Raw genomic sequence first — 23,054 nt, forward strand, 5'->3', positions numbered from 1 at the left:
AGCAGGCCTCCCCAATGAACAGAGAGCCCAATGTGGGGCTCAATCCTAAGACCTGAGATCATGACCTGAGCTGAAGGCAGAGGCTTCAACCCACTGAGCCACCCAAGTGCCTAAAGATTTTATTTATTCATCTGACGGAGATCACAGTAGGCAGAGAGGCAGGTAGAGAAAGGGGGGAGGAAGCAGGCTCCCTGCTGAGCAGAGAGCCCAATGCAGGTCTTGATCCAAGGATTCTGAGATCATGACCCCAGCCAAAGGCAGGAGACCAACCCACTAAACCACTCTTGTGACTTTAAACATAGACCTAATGTGTGGTCCACTGGCCACTGTTCCCCTAACAGCCACACAAGTGCAAGTCTGTGCAAAGACTGCTACAAAGTGTTTGTGCACCATATTCATTACAGCCAGAACTGGAAGCAACCGCATGTCCATCAGCAGGGGAGAAGATCTCCGGATTGCAGTGGATTGTACCATACAGCACCACTCAGCAAGAAAAACGAGCCCAGATGCAAAGGAGCACGGGTCCATGGAAGAGCATCGGAAACAATGCTTGAGTGAAAGAAGCCGTGCACCAAGTATCCCATGTGTGACTCCACTTAAGCGACGTCTACAAACACACAAAAGTGATCTACAGGGACAGAAACTAGAACCTGGGTTCCTCTGGCGAGTGCACGAGGGTGGAAATTAAAGGCTGTGTGCCTGAAGGAGCTTTCTGTGGTAACAGGTAGTCCGACGTACTTGACACAAATGCACATATTGCAACAAACCAGATAATGAAAATACGTGCATTTCATGGCCTGTAAATCAGGCCCCCATACACGCTCGACCCGAATAGAGAAAAGACCAAAATTCATTCTGAAAACATATTCAGAGATCAGCCTAGGGCAATAAAACGAAAGGACTAAGAAGGGAAGGGAGGTCCATGGCTGGAGGGGTGTGGGGGGGTCCCAATGCTCCATCAAAGAAGCTTCCTAGCAAGTCCGTGAGGCATGGAGTCACTGGGCCATGACAGATGGTGTACAACTGCTCCTTACAGGGAGCAAGTGGACATCTCAGACAGTGAGGACTATGAACAAGAGGATTTCCCATAGGAATGGCAGGAAGCAATGAGAACAATCTTTTTTTTAAAAGATTTTATTTATTTGACAGAAAGAGACACAGCGAGAGAGGGAACACAAACAGGGGAAGTGGGAGAGGGAGAAGCAGGCTTCCTGCCAAGCAGGGAGCCCCATGTGGGACTCAATCCCAGGATGCTGGGATCATGACCTGAGGCAAAGGCAGATGCTTAACAACTGAGCCACCCAGGTGCCCCAAAGCAACTGTTTTTGAATGTAATATTAGTCTAAGTAAAAAAGTCAGACTGAGAAAGACAAATACCATATAACTCAACTCTTAAGTGGAATAAAAGAAATGAATAAATGGGGTTTCTGGGTGGCTCAGGCAGTTAAGTATCTGCCTTCAGGCTCAGGTCATGACCTGGAGTCTGGGGATTGAGCTCCATGTGGGCTCTCTGCTCAGTGGGGAGTCTGCTTCTCCATCCCCCTCTGTCCCTCCCCACAACTGTGTTCTCTCTCAAATAAATAAAACTTAAAAAAGTAGAATAAACCCATTAGATCTATAAATAGAACTGAAGGGGGAAGGGAAAGGAGTGGGGGATGGGCAGAAATGAGTGAGAAGGAGTGGGAGACACAGACTTCCAGTTGTGGTGTGAACAAGTCACAAGTAGAAGAGGCACCACATAGGGAATAAGGTGATAACATAACAGGGTAGCTGGAAGGTATGTTTGTGGTGAACACAGCATGGCGTATAAATCTGTGAAATCAGTAAGATGTACCCCTGATGTAACACTGTGGGTCAACTCCCCTCAGAATAAATCTAGAGAATAAATGCAATTACCTCTCATCTTACAGGAAGAAAAAGGTGGTTACTGTTCCACAGATAGTGAATACAGAACTAAAAGGAGCTGACAGGTGGTCCAAGATGGCGGCACAGGCAGATGCTGAACTTGCCTCCTCCCACAGAAACACTGAATCTACCGCTCCATATCCCCTAATTTCTTCCAAGAAGCACCTGAAAACTAGCTGACCAGCTCCTCCTCAACGAACGATAAAGGAGCTGGGGAAGAGAGACAGAGATGTGGTCTTGACAAAACCCCACCCCTGGCGTGGCAACCTACAATGAAGAGAGATCTCAGAAATCCTGAGCTTCTCTCTGAGAAGCAAGTAGTTCGTGGCCCCCATCAGGCACCCCAGCCCTTGGGAGCTGCACTGGAAAGAGGAGCCCCCAGAACACCTGGCTTTGGGAACCAATGGGGCTCATGTCCAGGAGACCCAAAGGGCCGTAGGGAACTGCAACATTACTCTTAAAGGCCTTGTGTACAGACCCACTCACCCTGGACTGGCACAAAGGCAGCATTTCCAGAAGCCCCAAGACTGTCATGAGGGGGATTCTTGGGCTAATCGTGAAGGATCTGCTGGAGGGCAGGGACCCATCAGAATGGTCTCCAGAAATGGAGGCACTGTTGGTTGCCATTTGTGCACTCCCTCTCTCTACCTATCTAGCACAGGCAGGTGCACACGGTCCCTAAGCTCTCCTGCAGCCCCCACTAGAACAGGCAAGTGGGTTGCAGCCCTGAGTGCTCCTGCTGACCCTCTAACATTGGCAGATGCACCTTGGCTTTGTGCTGTCCTGACACCTTGCCACAGCCAGCTCACTTGGGGGATGCCCCTTGATCACATGGCTCTGGTAGCAGTGGGGGGGTGGGGTGGTGGTGTATTTCTCCGCCTCATGGATCTGGGACAACTGGAAAGACAGGTCTTGGCAGGCTGGAACCCCCAAGTACTTCACACAGTGGACTGAAGTGTAAACCCCCTTTTTTCCATGAAAAAGGTCTATTGACTTGTCCTACAGCTTCAGCCTGAGGGACAGGCTTCAGGTTTATGTCACAGATGCGATGAAGGTGTTTTTGGGAGCAAGGGGGCGCCATCTTTGCATTTTCCCTCAGCTTCACTAAATCTCACCAGTACCTCCCAGAAAGGAGCTTATGCACTTGTCTAGGGCTCTGATTTTTGCAACGACCACTCAGGAGACACCTCTAGACCACCCAGGCTAGTGACCAGCAAGGATTACAAAACTATGGTCCCACAGGATTATACATGTGCCTATTTTAAAAGCTGCTACGGGGGGTGGGGTGCCTGGATGGCTCAGTTGGTTAAGCAACCAACACCTGACTTTGACTCTGGTCATGATCTCAGGCTTGTGGGATCGAGCCCTGCATCAGGCTCTGTGCTCAGCAGGAAGTCTGCTTCTCTCCTTCTCCCTCTGCCCCTCCTCCCACTCACACATATGTCCTCTCTCTGTTTCTTAAAATAAATAAACAAAATCTTAAAAGAAAAAAAAAATCTGCTGCCTGAGGGTCTTCCTGCTCCAGTCTTGAACTCATGACCCTGAAAGCAAGAGTCCCATCCTTCTGTGAATGAGCCAGACAGGAGCCCCACCCCTGTACCCTTCACCACCGACCCCACAACCAAATGCACTTGGCCAATCTCCACAAAGGTATTGTTTGTCTGAAAGGTCAAAGAGCTGCCTGCTCTGGTCATTCTTCGGCTCTTCATTCCCTTGTGAAGACTCCCATAAATGTGTAAACATTTAATAAAGTTTGTGTCCTTGTTTTCTCTTGTTGATCTCTGTCAATCTTCTTTTCAGATCCAGGCAGGAACTCTAAAGGGCCAAGGAAAACTATTTCCTCCCTACACTAGGAATAATTATCTTTTGTCGAGTTAATAACAAACTTCATTTTCAGTGTCTTAACCATACAATCCCATTTTTGAGAGAAATTTTTTTATAGTCTTACTATTTTAAATGTTTCCAAAAAATTTCCTGGAATTTTTTTCAAGTTACCATTATAGCTTATAAATTTGTAATGATTAACATATTGAATTGACTTCTCTGAGAGTATATTTTTAATTGGGAAAATTCTCTCTCTATCGGTGCTGAGCTACCACCTGGCAAACTAAGAGAAAATTTGTGAAATGGAAAAAATCCTCATTTCTAATCATGGTTTTCATGGATATGCCAAATATTTTCATAGGTCCTATACAGCACTATAGAGTGACTTTCCTTAATAAATACATTTTAAGACTCAACGCAACAAATATTTTGTCCCTGTTTATGATTTTTTTTGTGTGTTCATTGAATTCAAATGTTAGAAAAATCACAGGGTTTCTCAACTTTGTGTCATTTCATTACACAGTATCTAGGGATCCAATTTTACATGAGCTCAATCAAAACACTCTTCCCACACACTGATATGTCCCCACACAAAATGATCTGAAGATTAAATCACACACAGGGGTGGCCCCACTCTTTCTATCCAGAGCCATCTACCTACTGTCTGGCTGACCAGTTTGGTTCTCTCAACCATTCCTCTGTAAAACTTCAAAAGCTGAAGTCTTTTTTCTATTTGTGGAATACTGTGACTAAAGACTCCCAACTGATTTTGAAAGAAATACACAGCCAAAATGTAGACAATGACTTTATGTTTAAAACAAAAAAAGCCAAAAAACACTGTTATGCACTCAAGGTCAACTCGACAAATCTTCCAAGTTCACCCGTTTCTGAAGAGAACCCAACTGGTGAAAGTGGCACCCACAAATCTGCCCAAGAGATTTTTTTCTTCACAAAATAATATGCTTAGATTATTTTAAAATCTTGACAATTATAGCTTCCGTATCTATTTCTAGGATACCACAGTTTGCTTGGACGCCATTACAAATACCATGCACGCCACATTCAACTTCAAATGTATTTCTACTGTACCGATTTATGAGGTTAGCAAGATCATGGTGTTTTTGTTTTGTTTTGTGTTATTTTGTTTTTTGAGGAGAGACAGAATGAGAGAGCGGGTTAGGTAGGGGTGGGGGACAGAGGGTATAGGAGCAGAGGTAGAGGGAAAGAGAATCTTAAGCAGGCTTCACGACCCAGAGATCATGACCTGAGCTGAAATCAAGAGCCAGATGCTTAAACGACTCAGCCACCCAGGCGCCCGCGATCATGTTTTCACAATGATACTCTGTTCTGCCAAAAATGTATTCATAATAGCACTCAAACAATAATTTTACTTTCAACCTTGAACTTATTAAAACACGTCTAAAATAGGATTAGTGATTGCTTTAGATGTTTTACCTTTGATAGGATTAATTTCCAAAAGTTTTGCTTTGATTCCAGGAATTGAATTTCAACAACAAAACCAAACAAAACTGACTTTGGTTTTGAAAATAACTGAATTGATTTTCTATCTTAATCTTAGGAGAAACTGATAGAAAATGGACATTTTTTTTTTTTTTGCTGCATTTTTCTTCTGCTATTGGAGAAACCATTTTTAACAGCTGTTGTTTTAGCTTTTGTACAAAAACAAAAAAAAACATGCAGCTGAAAATGAGTGACATTAGTCCGCAGTAAGTGGCTCTCCGTGAGAGTTCATGGTTTAGAGATGAACAGGTAAGTATGCCTTTGTCACCATTAAATCATTGTCTTAAATCATCTTAAATCATTGTCTTTAGACAGTCTTCTTAAAATTACTACTAACTTTTGAGCTGGAAGCCATATTTCTTTATTTTTTAAATTTAATTTTTAATGTTTCAAAATTTATTTGAGAGAGGCAGAGACAGAGACAGCACAAGTGGGACAGAGGGAGTCCACATCCAGACAGATTCCCACAGAGGGGGAAGCTGGATGTTAGGCTCAGTCTCACCACCCAGGAGATTAGGACCTGAGCTGAAATGAAGAGTGAATACCTAACCCACTGAGCCACCCAGGAGCCCCTGAGAGCAATGTGTCTTAAGCAGATTCATGTTTCCAATTTATCTGTATCTGTTCAGAGAATTCACTGTGACCTCATCAGTGACTAGACAAAGTTTATAAATTACGAGTTCACCACCAAGAACCTCGAGAAATGGAAAGTCAACACTGTTTGCTAAATGTTCACTTTCGGGCCATCCAAGTGGCTCAGTTGGTTAAGTGTCTGACTTTGGCTCAGGTCATGAATCCAGGGTCCTGAGATCAAATCCTGCACTGGGTTCCTAGTTCAATGGGCAGCTTCCCCACCCCCACCCCCCGCCGTGCTCTCTCTTTCTCTCTCATGTAAATAAAAAAATCTTTAAAAAATGTAAATGCTCACTTTCCTCCTAATTTTACCCCTTCCTTTTTTTTTTCTCCCCTTCCCCCCCTTTTTTTTTAGCTCATTGCTAATAAAATGTTTAGTTACAAAACAGAGGGTTGCAGAGTGCAGCTCCGGCTGTGGGACGGCTGCTCATTTCTGTGCATGAAGACCTTTTCCTCGGGGTCCCCGGGAGTGCCAGACTCCCCATATACTTACAAGCCTAGGCTTGCACGGCTTCTCTGGGGTGTGACTGTCCCTTTTCAACTCTTCAGGCATTTCAAATGATCGATTTCTACCAGTGTGGTTAGAAGCTGTAAAGGCATTACCTGTTTTAGTGATAGGAAGAGGCAGTTTCGGTGGGGTGCACCTTACTTGTATTCCCAGCATGTGCCTGGGAACATATTTCCATTCCTTCAGAACCACAAGACAAAAGCAAAATTGGTCACACTGATCAGAATCTGTGAACAAAATGTGGGTAAAAGACCCCCTTTTGGCGACACTGGATTTTGTTGTAATCATTATTTTTTAAAATACATTATAATCTCTACAAAGTTCTTCTAAGGTAAGGCTAGACTAGACAAAAATGGATTTCCTTAAAACAAGTATCTTTTTATTGTCGCCTGCTTATAAAATCTTCAGGCTTTTCATTACTCACGGGGCCTGGAGGGAACAGTCCCAGCGTCTTCATTATTCTGAGGCTGCTCTCTTGAGATAATGAACGTCAGCCTGCCTTCGTGATCATTTCGTGGAGTCTGGGGTTTGAAGCGATTGCGTGAGAGATGTTTCCGGCACTTAAGATAGTTCAGAGCCCAGAGAAGCCATGGGGTAGATGGTCAGTAAAGTATTCATGAGAGCTAAAGAGACACAAATTCCTCCTGGGGCTTCCAGAAGCATGGCATGGTCACTGCCACCAAGCTGGTCTCTCTCAGGTGGGCGGCAGGGGTGGATGGAACAGGAGCCAGCAGCCCTGCCTGGCATCTCTGTGCATCTCCTCTACAAGACTGGGAGGCGACACACGCCCTGCTCTCTGTGGGTCTTCAAAAAATAAGTGCGTATCTTGTTTTCAGCGATTATCGTGTTCCTTTACAAAATGACTTACTGACAAAAGGAAGATGAGGAAAGACAAGAAAATGCATGAATTTACCAGAGAAAGGAACACTGCTCTTACTGGGCACTCAGAGTGCATTGCTGACTAATGATGCTGGAGATGCTTATGTGTTAGAGCCAAAGAGGAATAACGTTTTAGCCCTGAAGGGTCCTACAAGTCCTCTGGCCCGGTTAGTCTCTGAACTGGGCTTCACAGCCTCTGAACACCTTCGAGGGATTTTCCTGACGGTCAAAGGCATCCCCCATGTGCTTTTCCATGGCCACCCACTTAGCCTTTCTCTCCACAGTGACCTGAGTGCAGACGCACCAGCATTTGGGGCTCTTGGGGGTGAAGCCCAAGATGTACTCACTCCCGCCTCGTGTGACCAGATTTGTTCCAACAACTGCTTCTGTCTCCCTTCGTTACCAGAATCGAGTTAGAACACGGGTTAAAATAGAGACCCTCTTTTCAGGGTCCCGCAATTCTATGAAATGTGACGGCTTCTCATTAAAGAATTGGTGATGTTTTCCTCCCATAGGATAATACTGTTCTCGCTGTTGGCTGATGGGCTTTGAAAAGACACTCAGCAAATGTGTGATTAAGGATGAATTCAGTGCACAGCTGTCAGGGTTACCAAATTGAAACCGCTCTTAAGTGAAGGCATTTGTTTTAGAAAAGATGAGATACAATTTTCAGAACCCGTGGTTTATGGATCCCTCCTGGGGTAATGGGCTCTTTTATACCTGAAGTTTATCTTCCCGCAAGACAAATAAAAGGTGTGAGTTTTCTGTCGGCGTAAGAGTGGAATGTGTCTTCCGATCAACAGAGACGGGATTTTATATTCCCTGGTGCATCCCTGAAAGCCCTCTCTAAGAATATTCATTGGCTTATTCTCCTGCAGACGGAGACGAATTGGGGAAGCCGTGCACGGGGCTACTTGTCTTCACACTGTCAGCCCATTTCTACCCAAATGCAGCCCGTTTAAGCATTTTGGATGCAGTTCGAGTTTGCTCTGGTAATGGCGCCATTGATCATGCTGTTGGATGTGGCAAAGATATCTGCCTGCCTCAGGATGAATAGCTTTATTGTCTACCGTGACAATTGATTTCCCTTTGGCTAAGGACACAGGGTGGGGGTATTTTTTGGCCACTGTATTAATGACCAAGCGGCTTTTACCAGATGAATAATGGCCAAAGTCTATGAATGGGTAATCTTCTGGAGGACAAAGGGAAACGCAAGCTCTTTTGCAACCTTCGTCTGCCTAAGGCTGGGCCAACTGCCACAGCATCCACGGTACCAATTCAGGGGCTCCTCACAAGAAAATCTGGGGCCAGGTTAGTTTTAAGGAGCCCAGGTGGACGGAGCCCTAGGAGGACAAAGGAGGGAGGAAATGGTCGTTGCGTCCTGATCGGACAGAAGGAGTTGGTGTGTTTGACCCTCTCACCAAGCCTGCTGGGTGCGCATGGACGGTGCTCGTCTGCAGGTGAAGAAGCGGAAGAAGGACACAGAGCAAGGTGACAGGGACTCGGCCAGAAAGTCACATCCGCTGGGCTCCAGAGCCGGGGCTTTCCACGCTACTCCTACAAGGAATTTAGTCTAACTCGACCGCGCAAAACACCGCACAAGGGTATCCACAGAGGCGTTGTCTTCCAACAGAGCCTACAGCCTGCTCTTCCGCGGGATCTGAGCCCACACCCAGAGTGACCACTGCAGGTCAGATACATTTGTGCCACTTCCGTCCTAAAGCCCTTGTGGGGTGCCTCACTGCCTTGGGATTGAATCAGACCTCTTATGTGGCATAAAGGTCCTTGGTGAGTTTGTGTGTGCCCACCCTCGCAGGAGCCCACTCCCTCCTACCTCCAGGCTTGTGGGACTCTCCCAGCCCCTTCACTCCTGTGCATGCCCCACCCAGGGCCACCCTCCTGGCTCCTCCTGCTTCCAGAGCCCTCGGGGCTGCTCCCTCCTCCTCTCCCATGTGCTTCTCGGTTTCGGAGGAACAGGGGTCAGGGGTGGGTCCCAGTTCCCTCACAGGACCTGTGTTTCTAGAATCCTTCCCTTTTGCCAATGTATCTCCTACAGCAGGAAGCGAGGCTCAGCCAATATCTGAATGAATGAAACACTTGTAAACCCACCCTGTGGCTTTGCTGTTTCAAGGCAGCCACAGCTGAAGCTGGATGTCCACTCTATAGATACAGAAAGGATACGGAGAAATCAGGTTACTTGATTAAATTCCTCGCCCCCATACCTCGTTGTATTACAGGGCACTGCAAGAATTTGTTTGCACAGCAATGACTTCCAGACACCAAGGACTCTTGAAGTCCTGCTCAAAGTTATTTATGTTTTTAGTGACTTTTTTTTTATTGTGTTATGTTAGTCACCATAAAATACATCATTAGTTTTGGATGCAATGTTCCATGATTCATTGTTTATTTTTTTTTCCTTTTTAAAGATTTTACTTATCCATTTGAGAGAGAGAAAGTGGGAGAGAGCATGAGAGGGGTGAAGGTCAAAGGGAGAAGCAGACGCCCCGTGGAGCTAGGAGCTCCAGGCGGGACCCGATCCTGGGACTCCTGGATCATGACCTGAGCAGAAGACAGTCACCCAACCAACTGAGCCACCTAGGCACCCTGATTCATTGTTTACGTATAAAACCCAGTGCTCCCTGAAATACGAGCCCTCCTCAATACCCACCACCAGGCTCACCCATCCCCCTACCCCCTTCCCCTCCAAACCCCTCAGTTTGTTTCTCAGAGTCCACAGTCTCTCATGGTTCACCTCCCCCTCCGATTTCCCCAACTCCCCTCTCCTCTCCATCTCCCCATGTCCTCCGTACTATTCTATATGCTCTACAAGTAAGTGAAGCCATATGATAATTGGATCTCTCTGCTTGACTTACTTCACTCAGCATAATGTCCTCCAGTCCCGTCCATGTTGATACAGAAGTTGGGTATGCACTCACACTGAGATACCACCTCACACCAGTCAGAATGGCAAAGATTAACAAGTCAGGAAATGACAGGTGTTGGTGAAGATGCAGAGAAAGGGAACCCTCCTACACTGTTGGTGGGAATGCAAGCTGGTGCAGCCACTTAGGAAAACAGTAAGGAGGTTCCTCAAAAAATTAAAAATAGAGCTACCCTATGACCCAGAAATTGCACTACTGGGTATTTACCCCAAAGATACAGATGCAGTGAAAAGAAGGGCCATCTGTACCCCAATGTTCATAACAGCAATGGCCACAATAACCAAATTATGGAGAGAGCCAAGATGCCCTTCAACAGATGCATGGATAAAGATGAGGTCCATATACACAATGGGATATTACTCAAAGTTATTTTGTTAAGAAGGCAGCAGAGTAGAATACGTTATGGCAGCAGAGGGGGTGGCGAATGCCATGAAATATTTTAGAGTCTAGGTCCTTAATACAAATAAGCAACATATTCTATAAATTAAAATAACAAAAAATTTAGCAAGGTTATCATGAAACCAGAAGCTTTATAAATGCATGAACCATTCTGCAAAACCACATGAAGTTATGTATCTGAATCATAAAAATGTTCTCACCCTTTGACCTAATCATCTCACTGCTGGGATTGCATCCAAAGGACAAGATTCGAAAGCAAATACAGGCCATACACATGGTAATGTTTACTGCCATCTTACTCGGGATTTCCCCCCGATGTCCCTCACTGCTGTCATCATAAATTCCAGCAAAGTAGCAGACACAAGTTATTTACAGGACTACTCGCCCCTCCACCCCCGAGACTATGCGCTCACTAAGGCCGGGCACCATCACTTGACTCATCTTTGTCTCTGCAGTTAAATAAGGAAGACGTGCCTCAATGTTTTCTAAAACACATGTGCCCGCACAAATGTATGAGCACACATGTGTGCACTCACACACTACTCTCCAATAATCTTAAGAAAGAAAAAAAAGAAAAAGACCCCAATGGTCAACAAAAGACCATGTTTCATTATGGTGTCTCCCCAGTTCCTGCATCAGAATACAAAGTGATTAGGGCTCTTGCTTTGGAGAAGAATCAACAGGGCCACAAACTTGCCTTAAGAAATAGGCTAGAGAAGGTTTCCCAGGTGAGGACAGTTGAATATGGGTCTTTACAAAGAGGGGAGAAGAAAGAGGGGCTCCAGGTCTGGCCCTCAGCAAGATCGAATGTACCGGGTAAAATGGAAATGGTCAAGCCTGGTGGACACTAGTTTGTGACCAGAGTCCCTGCCTGCCTGAAATTCATGGCCAAATGCAGTCTGACTTTAGGAAACATTAAAAACAAAACAAAACAAAAAAGCCACAGTCATACAGCTTCTGTCTAGAGGTTTAACTCAGGAAAGCGGTTCTCCATCATTATCCGCTTGCCACCGCTTTGGGGCAGTATGGGTCTCGATTTATTCATCTCAACAAATAGGATTCTGTCCCAAATGTTTGCACACAAAAGTGTCCTTTAGAACTACTGACAATTTTCCAAAGAAGAGTGGCTAATGCAGAGATTTCAGGAGGAGATGAAAACAAATGAAGCTTCTGGATTTAGGATTTCACACTCTACCCATTCTTCCTTTTTGGCTAAGTTATCAGAAAGGAGAAGACCTGGGAGCCGTCCGAGCTTCTCAGACGACCCTGAGGATCTAAGCCTGGATTGAGCAACCTCTAACCCAGAGTGAGGGCCTCTCAGGAGAGGGAGGAGGAACACCAGGGGAAATTTGAGACCTTCTCTAAAGAACAAATGATTAAGGGAGCCCGGGTGACTCAGTTGGTTAAGCGTTCAACTCTTGGTTTTGGTTCAGGTCATGGTCTCAGGGTCATGGAAGCAAATCCTGTGTCAGCAACTTGTGCACCGGGAGGAGTCTGCTTGAGATTCCTTCTCTCTCTCTGCCCCTCCCCCAACTCACACTCTTTTTCTCTCTCTCTAAAATAAGTAAATACAATCTTTAAAAAGAAAGAACAAGTGACTGATGCTCACCGGGCTTTATGAGCATTAATGGGATGCCGTCTGCATCACTGTTCCCACAACACCAAAATGTAAGTATAACAGAAGACACATGAGAAAGAAGACTTAAAAAAATAATCTCTACATCCAACATGGAGTTTGAACCCACAACACTGAGATCAAGAGTCACATGCTCTTCCAACTGAGCCAGCCAGGCGTCCCTAAAACTTTTACAATTGTAAAAAACATCATTTATGTTATTGTTCCTAGGCAAACACTTCACTAGGAAGACATGTCTGCTGAAAAGCAAAACTGGGGTATATTTCTCTTTGTAGGTCGAATTTATTACACTACTCGCTCTTGCTTTGTCTTCTAGGAAGCTTACAGTCAAATCTGCTGCTCGCCTGTCCTAGCCGATGTGTAGGGTGATGGAGAGCATAAATCCTGAGCAACGTTTTTGACTGGCCAGGCAAGTCATTTTCTTTCTGCCCTGATATTTCCATTTTTAAAATATTATTACATGGTACTTATTTCTCTAAACTCTAAAATCTCTAGAGGAACACCAAGTACAAAATAAGGCATTTGGAAGTGCATCCCAATCTCTGAATGACCTCCTGTATGTCGAAAGCCTCTAAACTTCTCTTCTTACACTTGACCAAGACGACAGAGTGAGAAGACACAAGCCTGAAATCATTGGTTCTGCAGGGGCAGTCCCTGCACCAGCAGCAACAGAAACAGAAGCATGCAACTCTTGATCAATGGGTGGGGTTCAAGTCCCATGTTGGGCATAAAGCTTACTTTTAAAAAAAATGCAAATTCTCAGGCCCTAGGCCAAACCTTCCAGATTAGGAACTTCAGCAGTGATGCCCAGAAGGTTTGTTTTTCCTAAGTCCTGGAAGCTATTCTGATGCTTACCAGGGTTTATCTGGGTGAAAGGTGCATCCTGGAGTCTGGGCTCCCACCTGAGACCTGCAGGCACCTAGTGACCCTCATTCTCCCTGCATTTGCAGCCCTAGGATGTAGGAAGTTGAATCATAGAAAGGAAGAGTCTAGAATGACTACAAGGGCGCCATTGAAGGAGGCAGAGGTATCCACAGAGCAACTGAAGAATAACTAGACAGGTGTTGTGTGGGGAGCTGACTTCTATATCCTTGCTTATTTTCTATCTAGTTTTTCTATGATTGCTGCATTGTTTTTTGCAATTTCTAACTACAATTATTTAAAGTTTCTATTTCTTCTTTGAATTGTATCCATTTTTACCTTATGTGTTTTGGGGCTGTGTTAAGTGCATATGCATTTTTATTTGTTTTCTGTAAGCTTCCTGGATTTTAATCTTCTGTTCATCCCTGACTACCTTTATTATGTTAGATAAATATTTTTAGTGTGTCATGTTTAATTCTCATGTTGATTTTAATTACTCTTCTAAGAATTAAAATATGCATCTCAATTTATCACAATCTACTATAGAGTAATTCTAATTTAATTTCACAAAAACAGGAAATCCAATTTTCTTTCTCTCATGTCTTTGCACCAAGAATAGGTCCTGTTACAAAACCGTAATATTATGGAAGTTGTGGGGAGAGGCAGTACCCAACACTCACTGAGAAGATATGTCTCTCTGATCAGTGGAAGGAGGAAAAGGACACTGAGGTCCAAAGAGAGGTGGGAGTCCCCATTATGGTTTTCTTTCTTTTTTATCTCTCAGCTTTGTCTTTATGTGTTGGAGTTGTTCAATCATTTATCAGATTTATGTGTTGCATTTTTCCCCTATATATTTGGGTTGCTTTGCCCTGGCTTAATAAGTGTTGTTGATGAATAGAGGTTCTAATTTTTTTTTAAAAAACTTTTATTTATTTATTTGACACAGAGAAAGAGATCATAAGTAGGCAGAGAGGCAGGCAGAGAGAGGAGGAAGCAGGCTCCCTACTGAGCAGAGAGCCTTAGGCAGGGCTTGATTTCAGGACCCTGAGATTATGACCTGAGCCAAAGGCAGAGACTTTACCCACTGAGCCACTCAGGTACCCCAAGGGTTCCTAATTTTAACAAAGTCCAATTTTATTAATTCCTTTCAATATGATTAATGTTTTCAGTGTCCTTTTAAACTAATCTTTGCCTACTCAAAATCATAACAGTGGTCTCCTATGTTTTCTACTAAAATCATTATTAGTTTAACTTTCATATTTAAATACTATCTGAAATTGATTTTTTCATACAGTGTGAAGTAGAAGACCTGGTACTTATGTCTTGTATAAACCTAGCACCATTAATTGAAAAGATCCTCCTACCCCAGTGTACTGTGGTGCCAGCTTAATCACACATCTAGTGATCTTTATGTCTGTGTCTTTTCTGATTCTTTTCTTCTCCCAATTGTTAGTATTTTTATCTTTGAGACAATACCACAATACGTGAGTTACTTCTGTAGTGCACATTTTTCAGCTTTGTTGCTCTCCTTCAGCATTTCATTGGCTAGTCTTTTAACTTTTATATTTCCATGTGGATTTTAGAATCAGTTTGGTAATAGCCACACATGTACACACATACACAGCATCATTTCTGTTGTCTTGTTTTTGCTTTTTTTTTTTTAAACTGGAATTGTGCTGAAACAAGAGCTTCCTTTGAGGCAGATAGACATTTTTCACATTATTGAGTCTTCCACTTAATGGACATATTATATCATTCCATTTACTTAGGACTTCTTTAATTTCTCTCAATAAATTTAAGATTTTTAACTGTGGTAATCTTGCAAAATTTTGTTAGATTTACTTCTAAGTATTTAATATGTATGATGTTATTTGAAAGATTAATTTTATATTTTTATCTTTTGTTTCTCCTATTTATTTTCTAATTTAAATTCAATTAATTAACATAGCATATATTATTGGTTTCAGAGGTTGAGTTCAGTGATTCATCAGTCTTATATAACACCCAGTCCTCATTATATCACATGCCTTCCTTAATGTCCATCACCCAGTTACCCTATCCCACAACCTTCCTTCCCCTCCAGCAATCCTCAGTTTGTATCCTATGATTAAGAGTCTATTGGGACATCTGAGTGGCTGGTTGACTGCCTGCCTTCAGCTGAGGTCATGATCCCAGGGTCCTGGGTCAGGTCCCACATCAGGCTCCTTGCTCATCAGGGAGCCTAATTCTCCCTCTGCCTGCTGCTTGTGCTCTTTCTCTCTCTGTCTGTCTCTCTGACAAATAAACAAATAAATAAATAACAATTTTTATTAAGAAAAAAAAGAGTCTCTTGTGGTTTGTCTTCCTCTCTGATTTCATCTTGTTTTATTTTTCCCTCCCTTCCCCTATGATCCTCTGTTTTGTTTCTTAAATTCCACGTAAGAGTGAAATCATGTGATAATTGTCTTTCTCTGATTGACTTATTTCATTTAGCATAATACCCACTAGTTTCACGTCATTGCAAATGGCAAGATTTCATTCTTTTTGATGGATGAATAATATTCCACTGTGTGTGTGTATAATAATGCATATATTTTATATATTTATATATTATATGAAAGATTATTTTTCAATTCATTTCTATTGGTTGCTGGTATATAGAAACATGACTGATTTTTACATATTGACCTGTACAACAATTCTGTATCAAGGATTAATTCTGATACTTATAGTTTCCTTGATATTTTTAATAGACAAAATTCACGTCATTTCTAAATAGCAACCAAGCATTTCCAAAAGATTGGTTTTATGTCTGTGGTAAAGATTTTGGAAAGATTCGATGGTGAGGCCAATGAGAGTAGGTTGTTCCTCGTGAAAAGGATTCCTGATATGAATCTCTCTCTCTCTCTCTCTCTCACATGCAAACACACACCATTCAGTTCTTCCCAACTCACTACATGCAGTTTAATTATTTTATCCTACTCTTTGAGATACATGGGGAAAAAAAGAAACTCTAATTCTTAGTCAATGTTTCTCATATTTTTCATGAAAGTGCTTCTAGTAATTTGAAGTCTCAGTATTTTTCTTACAAATTTTATGAAAATTTTCATTTTCTTATCCAAAAAGCCATATTTATTTTCTTGGAGAAATACAGTTCAAATAGCTAATCGACCCTGGGACAATGTGGGGGTTTAGGGAACTGACCTCTGTGCAGGCAAAAGTCTGTGTATAACTTTTGACTCCCCCAAAACTTAACTTAATTCACAGCCTACAGTAAACCAGAAACCTTAACAATAACACAAAGAATTGATTAACACATATTTTGTATGCTGTATGTGTTATATTCTGTATTCTTACAAGAAAGTAAGCTAGAGCAGAGAAAATGTTAAGAAACTCATGAGGAAGCAAAACTACATTTATAGAACTATCCTGTACTTATTGGGGAAAAAAACCCCTGCATATAAGTGGACCCAAACCCATGTTGTTCAAGGGTCAACAGTATCATTAGTGAGCATGATACTGTCGTGAGATGCACAGTCTCTTAACTCAGGACTTTAGTGCTCTCGAACTACCTCCTACCACCTTGGGCTATTCCCCTTCAGAGAATCAGAGCGGATCCTAGCAAGGCTCAGAGTTAAGGTCGTGCCTGTTCCTATGCATGAAGGAAGAGCGTGTGCATGTGCAGAGCAGAGCAGCTTCACCTCTGCCATCATAGGTGCTCTGAGACCAAGGGGCTTCCGTGGCATGAGTGCTGTGAAACTCACCTCTGAGATGCCCCTGTCACCAGAGCAAACCTGAAATCTTGAAAGTCCATACAAATAACATTTGCTGTTTGTATCACTGGGGAAAAACAAAACAAACAAAACAAAACAAAACAAAACACCCCCCAAAACAAAAAAACAACAACAAAAAAACCCCAGTGCCACACAAGCCATCTTATGGAAAGAAAATCCTTGGCAGACTCATCTATACCAGTCATCAAAGTGGAAATACTAAGTCGTACTTGGTTTGTGATCTTTTATTTGTATCCCTTGCATTCTTGCTCCTCTGACATGAGTGACTTCGGCAGCTTGCTACAGAGCCGAAATTTTCCCTCTGTCAGAAGGAGGAGGCATTCAGTGCTACAGGGGAAGACATTAGAGTATGCAGAGTAAAGGCCTGTCTCACAAGATTGGGACTCAGAATCTTCATACTGCATCCAAGCAACTTCTATCCTGGCATCTAATTTTGGGTAAGGCACTGGTTTTGATGTCTATAGTCTGTGAGCCCACTAGTAGTATTTTCTTATGACACCATTGTTTTGTGCATGCGGGGAGCAGAGATAGACTACTATAAATTATTTGCTAATCTCAGTTAATTACTATAGAGCATTCACATTCCATAGAAATTCTTCTCATTTTCAAACGAATCTTTTGGTAAGAATTCAAAACACCATTGACCCTGTCAAGGTGAGAATACTACAGGCCGCAGAAAGCCATTCCATCTGGTGAATATGGTATATGATTAGGCTCATTTAAACTTCTTTCTCCTTGGCACTCCTGAAAATAAGAAGTTGTTGATGTTTTGACATAATTGGATCAAAACCTTTTAATACAAATCCTTCTTGAATCTGTAATCCTTCTTGAATCTGGTTTTTTTTTTTTTTTTAAATATATTTGTGCTCCTTCTAAGAATCTCTAATATGCCATCCCCCAAATCCTGCTCTATTCCAGCCTGTGCTATCTCTCAAAGTAAGAATCCTTAAACTTTTAGCATATGCACACCAATAAAGAGTTAATTCAAGAACAAACAGGTGACTGCCACAAGGGAGGGGCTGGGGTATGGGAGAAAGGGGTATAAACTTTCAGTGATGAAATCAATGTCCTGGGGATGAAAAAAAAAAAAAAAGAAATTAATCCAGATACTTTCTAATCATAGTTCACCGATTCTCTACCCTAACTGGGATAAATCCTAAGAGCAAACAGAACTGCAAAAAAAAGTCTTGAACTCTATTCAGTAGGCTTCATGCTGGCGTTGGTATAAATAGAAGGTCTCCAGCTTCTATGATGGGAACGAACAAAGAAAGAAATGTGCTGATGGCATTGGGTTATATACAGAGATGGGGGGAAGTGGGGACAAAGACAGAGACCAAAAGAGATAACAGCGAAAATGGCAAAACATTTGCGATAGGTAAATGCAGTGGAAGGTCTACACTTGTTCATTGTACAAGGATTTCAACTTTTCTGTGGGTTTGGAAGCTATACAGTTTCAAGGACTAGCACTTCCTCAGAGACTGAAACCACATCTTCCCAACTTTTGGAAATATACAAAGACATCCTATCAAATGCCAAAACATTGTTTCTTACCATGCTTCTTAAGAAAAAATACACTGTATCTTGGATATTTAACATAACCAAATATGTGAGCACCTCACATTTGAGCCTTCTACTGAATAGCCTGACTCCATGAGAGGTTTCTTGTGCAGTGCACTCCCCTGCCCACTGGCAGGTACTGCTACCTGGATAGGAACCGCCCTGATTTCCTGAGGGATGCCACAAGCTCACCAGTTCCTCAGCAGGCTCGCAGCACTACACACGCCTCCAAGGGCTGCTGGCCTCTCTACCTTCCCTCCCTTCCCCAGCCCAACTCCATTCTGCCAGTCCTAACTGACACCCGCAAAGAAAGGCAAACTGATGTCCTTCCCACCCCATAGCTGGTGGAGAAACCTTATTTGTGAAGTCTGCTCAGAAACTCTCTCCATCTCAGTCTCATGGAATCATGCCTCGTGGTTTCCATTCTTCACGATGGGTGCACACGGAACAGCCCACCCCACAGCAGATGCACTCCCCGACAGCTCTGACATGGTCCACTCTCGTGCAGAAGACTGCACGAGCCAAGCCTCATAGAGTGACCTTCCCCCCTCCCCAGCTGCGGTGAGCTTGCTCTTCGGGGACCTTCCTTCTTCCACTTTCACTGGAAACTTACGTTGGAAAGTTAGTGACATTCCCTCTTCTGTTTATTTACGGTCGTGGTGAAATCTGGTGTCTGCCTGTACCTCGGGCAGGCAGGGCATCCTTGGCACCCCACGGACCACAAAAGTTTGATTGCGGAAACTCCAAATCCCCCCAGACTCTAACAATAGCCTCTGTGTCACCATCTGCCACCTACAAAGCCCACATCTCAGGGCCTCCTGCATGGTCCAGCAATGCCGCAGTGACCAGTGGACCACCTCCTTCTCCGGAGTCCTCAGGTCAGGGATAAGCTCCCATCTTTCTGAGCCAATTTGTGGCTTTGGCCTTGAATCCTAGCACCATGTACTGTGGCCATGCAGACATTCCCCTCCCCCATCCCTCTTGCAGGGAAGGGACTCAAGCTCTTGAAGAGGTGAATCCAGAGCCAGCTCGCTTCCAACCCAACGGCCTCATCAAGCCTCCCTCGAGAGCCATCACGGCGAAGCCCACTGTCCCTGGGAACGCACTCTTGTCATATACCCTCTTAAAACGTGATGCCCAGGACGGCACTCAGTACTTTAAGGTACAAAGTCATTCTCATTATTCAGGATGAGGAAACGCTCTCCCTTTATAAATTATGATCAAGGACATACTGCCATTTCTTTTCCATAAACCAGATGAGGCTTTTGATCTAACACCGGCTCTCACTGGAGAGGGGGTGCTCTTCCTGCCTAATTTACTTATGAAAAATATTCAATTACGTCCCAAGTTTAATTCACTTAGTAATGAAAAGTAAATGAGCCCAACCAGCATGTTTGATTTGTCTTGAAAAGAGAGAAACTGCTTTGCAAGAACAAACAGAGTTAAATTAAAATAAGTGACTCTCCTCGCTCTGGAAATGGAAATTTCTCCCCAAAGCGCTTCTTGACTCAGTCTGTGGAACACGGGGACTGATACCACACCTCCATGCAGAAGGGCTCCCGAATGCGCCCCAGGGCCCTGCAGCCACGTGGTGTGCACATGAGGGTGTGAAGACAGGTGTTCGAACCCACAGGCACACATCTTTCATCCTCCACGAAACAGACCGCGAACTTGGGGTGAACCCCCTGGGGGCGTGGGGGAGGCCGCCCCGTGCTCGACGTTTGCCTCACGTACCATTTTTGCAGATGGGGCAGCACTGGTCAGGCTCGTACACGGGGTCCACACACTCCGTCTGAGGACACGCGGACACGGTGCACAGCACCTCCCCGTTGGCTTCGCAGCGGCACCGTTCACACGGAGACACCTGCAACACAAGCCCACGGTCAGGCTCAGACCTCCCGCCATACTCCCCGGACAAACTCAGGTTTTCCTCCCCGCCGCCCCCCCAATCCCAGGATCTTCTGTGAAGACACCCTAGTGTCTTAGGAGTGTCAAACACGATGCAGCCCCATGGTTTGCAAAGTGCGGAGCCAGGGTGCTGGAGCAAAGCGGGTTTCCCTCCGAAAGCCCCTTTTGCACAGCTCTGCCAGGGCCACCCAGCTAGTTGGGGACACCGCCACACGGGAGCAGAGCAGATAGCAGAGGGGGATGGGACCGGGTGAAGGAAGGAGGTACCTAGCCAAGAGATGGCTGAAGGCGACCTCAGGGAGCACTCACAGCAGCAGTCAACCGAACCCTCTCCCAGTGTGCTGCTGCAGAAGCAGACTCGGGGGCAGGCAGCTTGCCAAGGGGCCTGATTCCAGAGCCAGGCAGGTCTTCCTTTTCTCCCCCACTGCCTCCAGGGGGCCCTCCCTCCACCACTGAGTGAGCGGGGGCCTTCTCTGTGCTGCAGCCCGGCAGCTGGCCCAGATTCTACCTCTCGGATCATTCCCATCAAGCATGACGGCATTCCTAGAAGGGTTGCATTGACACCAACCCGATCGGCCACAGCCACACGCAGGCTGTGATGTAGATGATTTTTTTCCCCCTGGAAATCACCACTAGAGTGACTGTCCATGAGGCTGACCCAGGACAAAGCAGAAACGGCACATGGGGACCCAGCAATCAGAAGCAGGAGCCACCATGTGGAAATAGACGCTTTGAAAGATAGTGGGGGTGGGTGTCAGGCAGAGCGTCCTGGACTGGGGGGTCCTGGGTTCTCTGCTCTGCACAGCACACCCTGACTAACCAGCACTTGAAAGGGAGAGAACACAAATAACACTCACGGACACCTCCTTCGTCTAGCCAAATTTAAGTCCCAAATCTCTACCAAATACCCTGGTTATTTCATGAAATAGAAGCTCATTTTTTATGAAAACCTGGTCTTTTGTCCAGCTCTAGCCCTCAGTCAGTCTGGCTGGGAGCAAGGGCTGAGGCTTATCTGTGTGAGTGTGAGTGCGTGTGTGCATGTGTATGTGTGTGAGTTTGTGAGTGTAGGTGTGTGAGTGGCTACATGTGTATATGTGTGAGTTGTTGGAGTGTGTGTGGGTGTGAGTGTGTCAGTATGTGAACATCAGTTTGTAACTGTGTGTGTGTGTATTTGTGACTGTGTGTGTCAGTGTGTGAGTTTGTGACTAGGTGTATGTGTGAGTGTGTGAGAATGAATCACTGTGTGCTTGTATGTGTGTGTACGTGTGACTGTGAGTGCATGTGTGTGACTGTATGTGAGCCTGTGTATGTGTGTGAGTGTGTAACTATGTGTAAGAGTGTGTGCGTGTATTGTGAGTGTGGGGTTTCTCAGAGTGTGTGTGTATGGGTGTGTGGACTGTGTGTGTGTGCACACGAGCCTGTAGAGTGAGTGAGTATGCATCTGTGAGACTTCAGAGCAGCCCAGGGTAACGCTCTGAGCTGGTGTGCAGGACAGCCTTAGAAGCTGCTGCCAGTCTTGCAACAACACAAGGCACGATTTCCAGGAACACGGTGGCCACCGTGAGGCTCTCATGATGCTGTCACAAACTTTGTTCTTTGCTGCTCTCTTTTCTTTCTGCCCACACTAACTCCTTTGTCAGCCTGTAGCATCCTTCTGTCAAGGCTGTGTTGCCTTAGTGAGCAGGAAAGAAAAGGATCTGGAGTTTTAACAGGAGAGACCTTGAGTCGCAAGAGACACAGTTCATTGCGTGTCCGAGCCTTCAGTGTGAAGTGTTGGACCGAAGCCATACAGCACAGACAGGGCAGGCTGCACGGTGCGGAGCCAGGCCCCCGGCCCCAGAAGAGGTGAGGACAGTTCCATCTGGAGGGCAGGGTAGTCCGAAAGGAACAAAAAGGTCAACAATCACTGGGGTCTGTCCTCCAGAAAGGGGCACAGCCTGACACCACCCTCACGCTGCCTGCACTGTGGGGATGCAGGAAAATGCCCCGTTCTGCTTTGGGAATTTGATGGAAGGGGAGACCAGGTTTCCGGGCTGTCCCCGAGGGGAGCTCCAGGAAAAACCACAAAGGAGCAGACGTGGGTCCCAAAGACGGCAGACACTAGGATACAGGACTGGAGGCGGCCTCACCCTGCAGCTCCCCACATGAGGGAGCGCATCCTGGGCCAGACAGCCCAGAACCAAACACTCCCTCCTGCTCCCGGCTCCACGACCTCCCTGTGTCCACGCACAGAGTGAGGCATGGACGGTGCATGCCCATGGCCCTGAGTGCTCCCTTTGGAAAGATTCTGCAACTTGACCAAAAGTTCTGATGGGAACTTTGCTATCATAGAACACTGAGAAACCCTGATTCAGCTCTTTGGAGATAGGTTCATGTCTCAAAAACAGAAGTTTGAGGGAGACCTGGGTGGCTCAGAGAGTTAAACGTCAGGCTCTTGGTTTCAGCTCAGGTCATGATCTCAGGGTCCTGGGATGGAGTCTCAGGTAGGGCTCTGTGCTCAGCACGGAGTCTATTTGGGATTCGCTCTCTCCCTCTACCCCTGCTTGCCCATTCTCTCACTCTCCAATCAATCAATCAAACAATCTAAAAATGTATATATAAGTTGAGGCTCAGAAGCGGGACCACCACAAGCAAGAGTGTCACACTCAGGCCTCACCTCCTGTCACCTGCTCTGCCTATCCTCACCACACCCCACACCAGGCTCCTGT

At 45.0% G+C, this 23,054-nt stretch overlaps 1 protein-coding gene across 2 annotated transcripts in view; it reads right to left on the bottom strand.

Moving 5' to 3' along the window:
- The window catches only part of VWC2 (von Willebrand factor C domain containing 2), a 98,373-nt gene that overhangs the window by 56,860 nt on the left and 18,459 nt on the right, over positions 1-23,054 (bottom strand). For both annotated transcript variants that reach the window (XR_006609565.1, XM_004739401.3), the window contains exon 2: positions 20,173-20,302. Coding sequence is in view for 1 of the 2 variants with exons in the window: in XM_004739401.3 (XP_004739458.2) it covers positions 20,173-20,302 (130 nt within the window). In the remaining variant the exon portion in view is untranslated. The remainder of the gene's footprint in view (positions 1-20,172; positions 20,303-23,054) is intronic.

This window comes from Mustela putorius, unplaced genomic scaffold (genome assembly GCF_011764305.1).
Source record: "Mustela putorius furo isolate JIRA1106 unplaced genomic scaffold, ASM1176430v1.1 tig00003845_pilon_pilon_pilon, whole genome shotgun sequence".
In the NCBI taxonomy this organism is placed as follows: domain Eukaryota; kingdom Metazoa; phylum Chordata; class Mammalia; order Carnivora; family Mustelidae; genus Mustela; species Mustela putorius.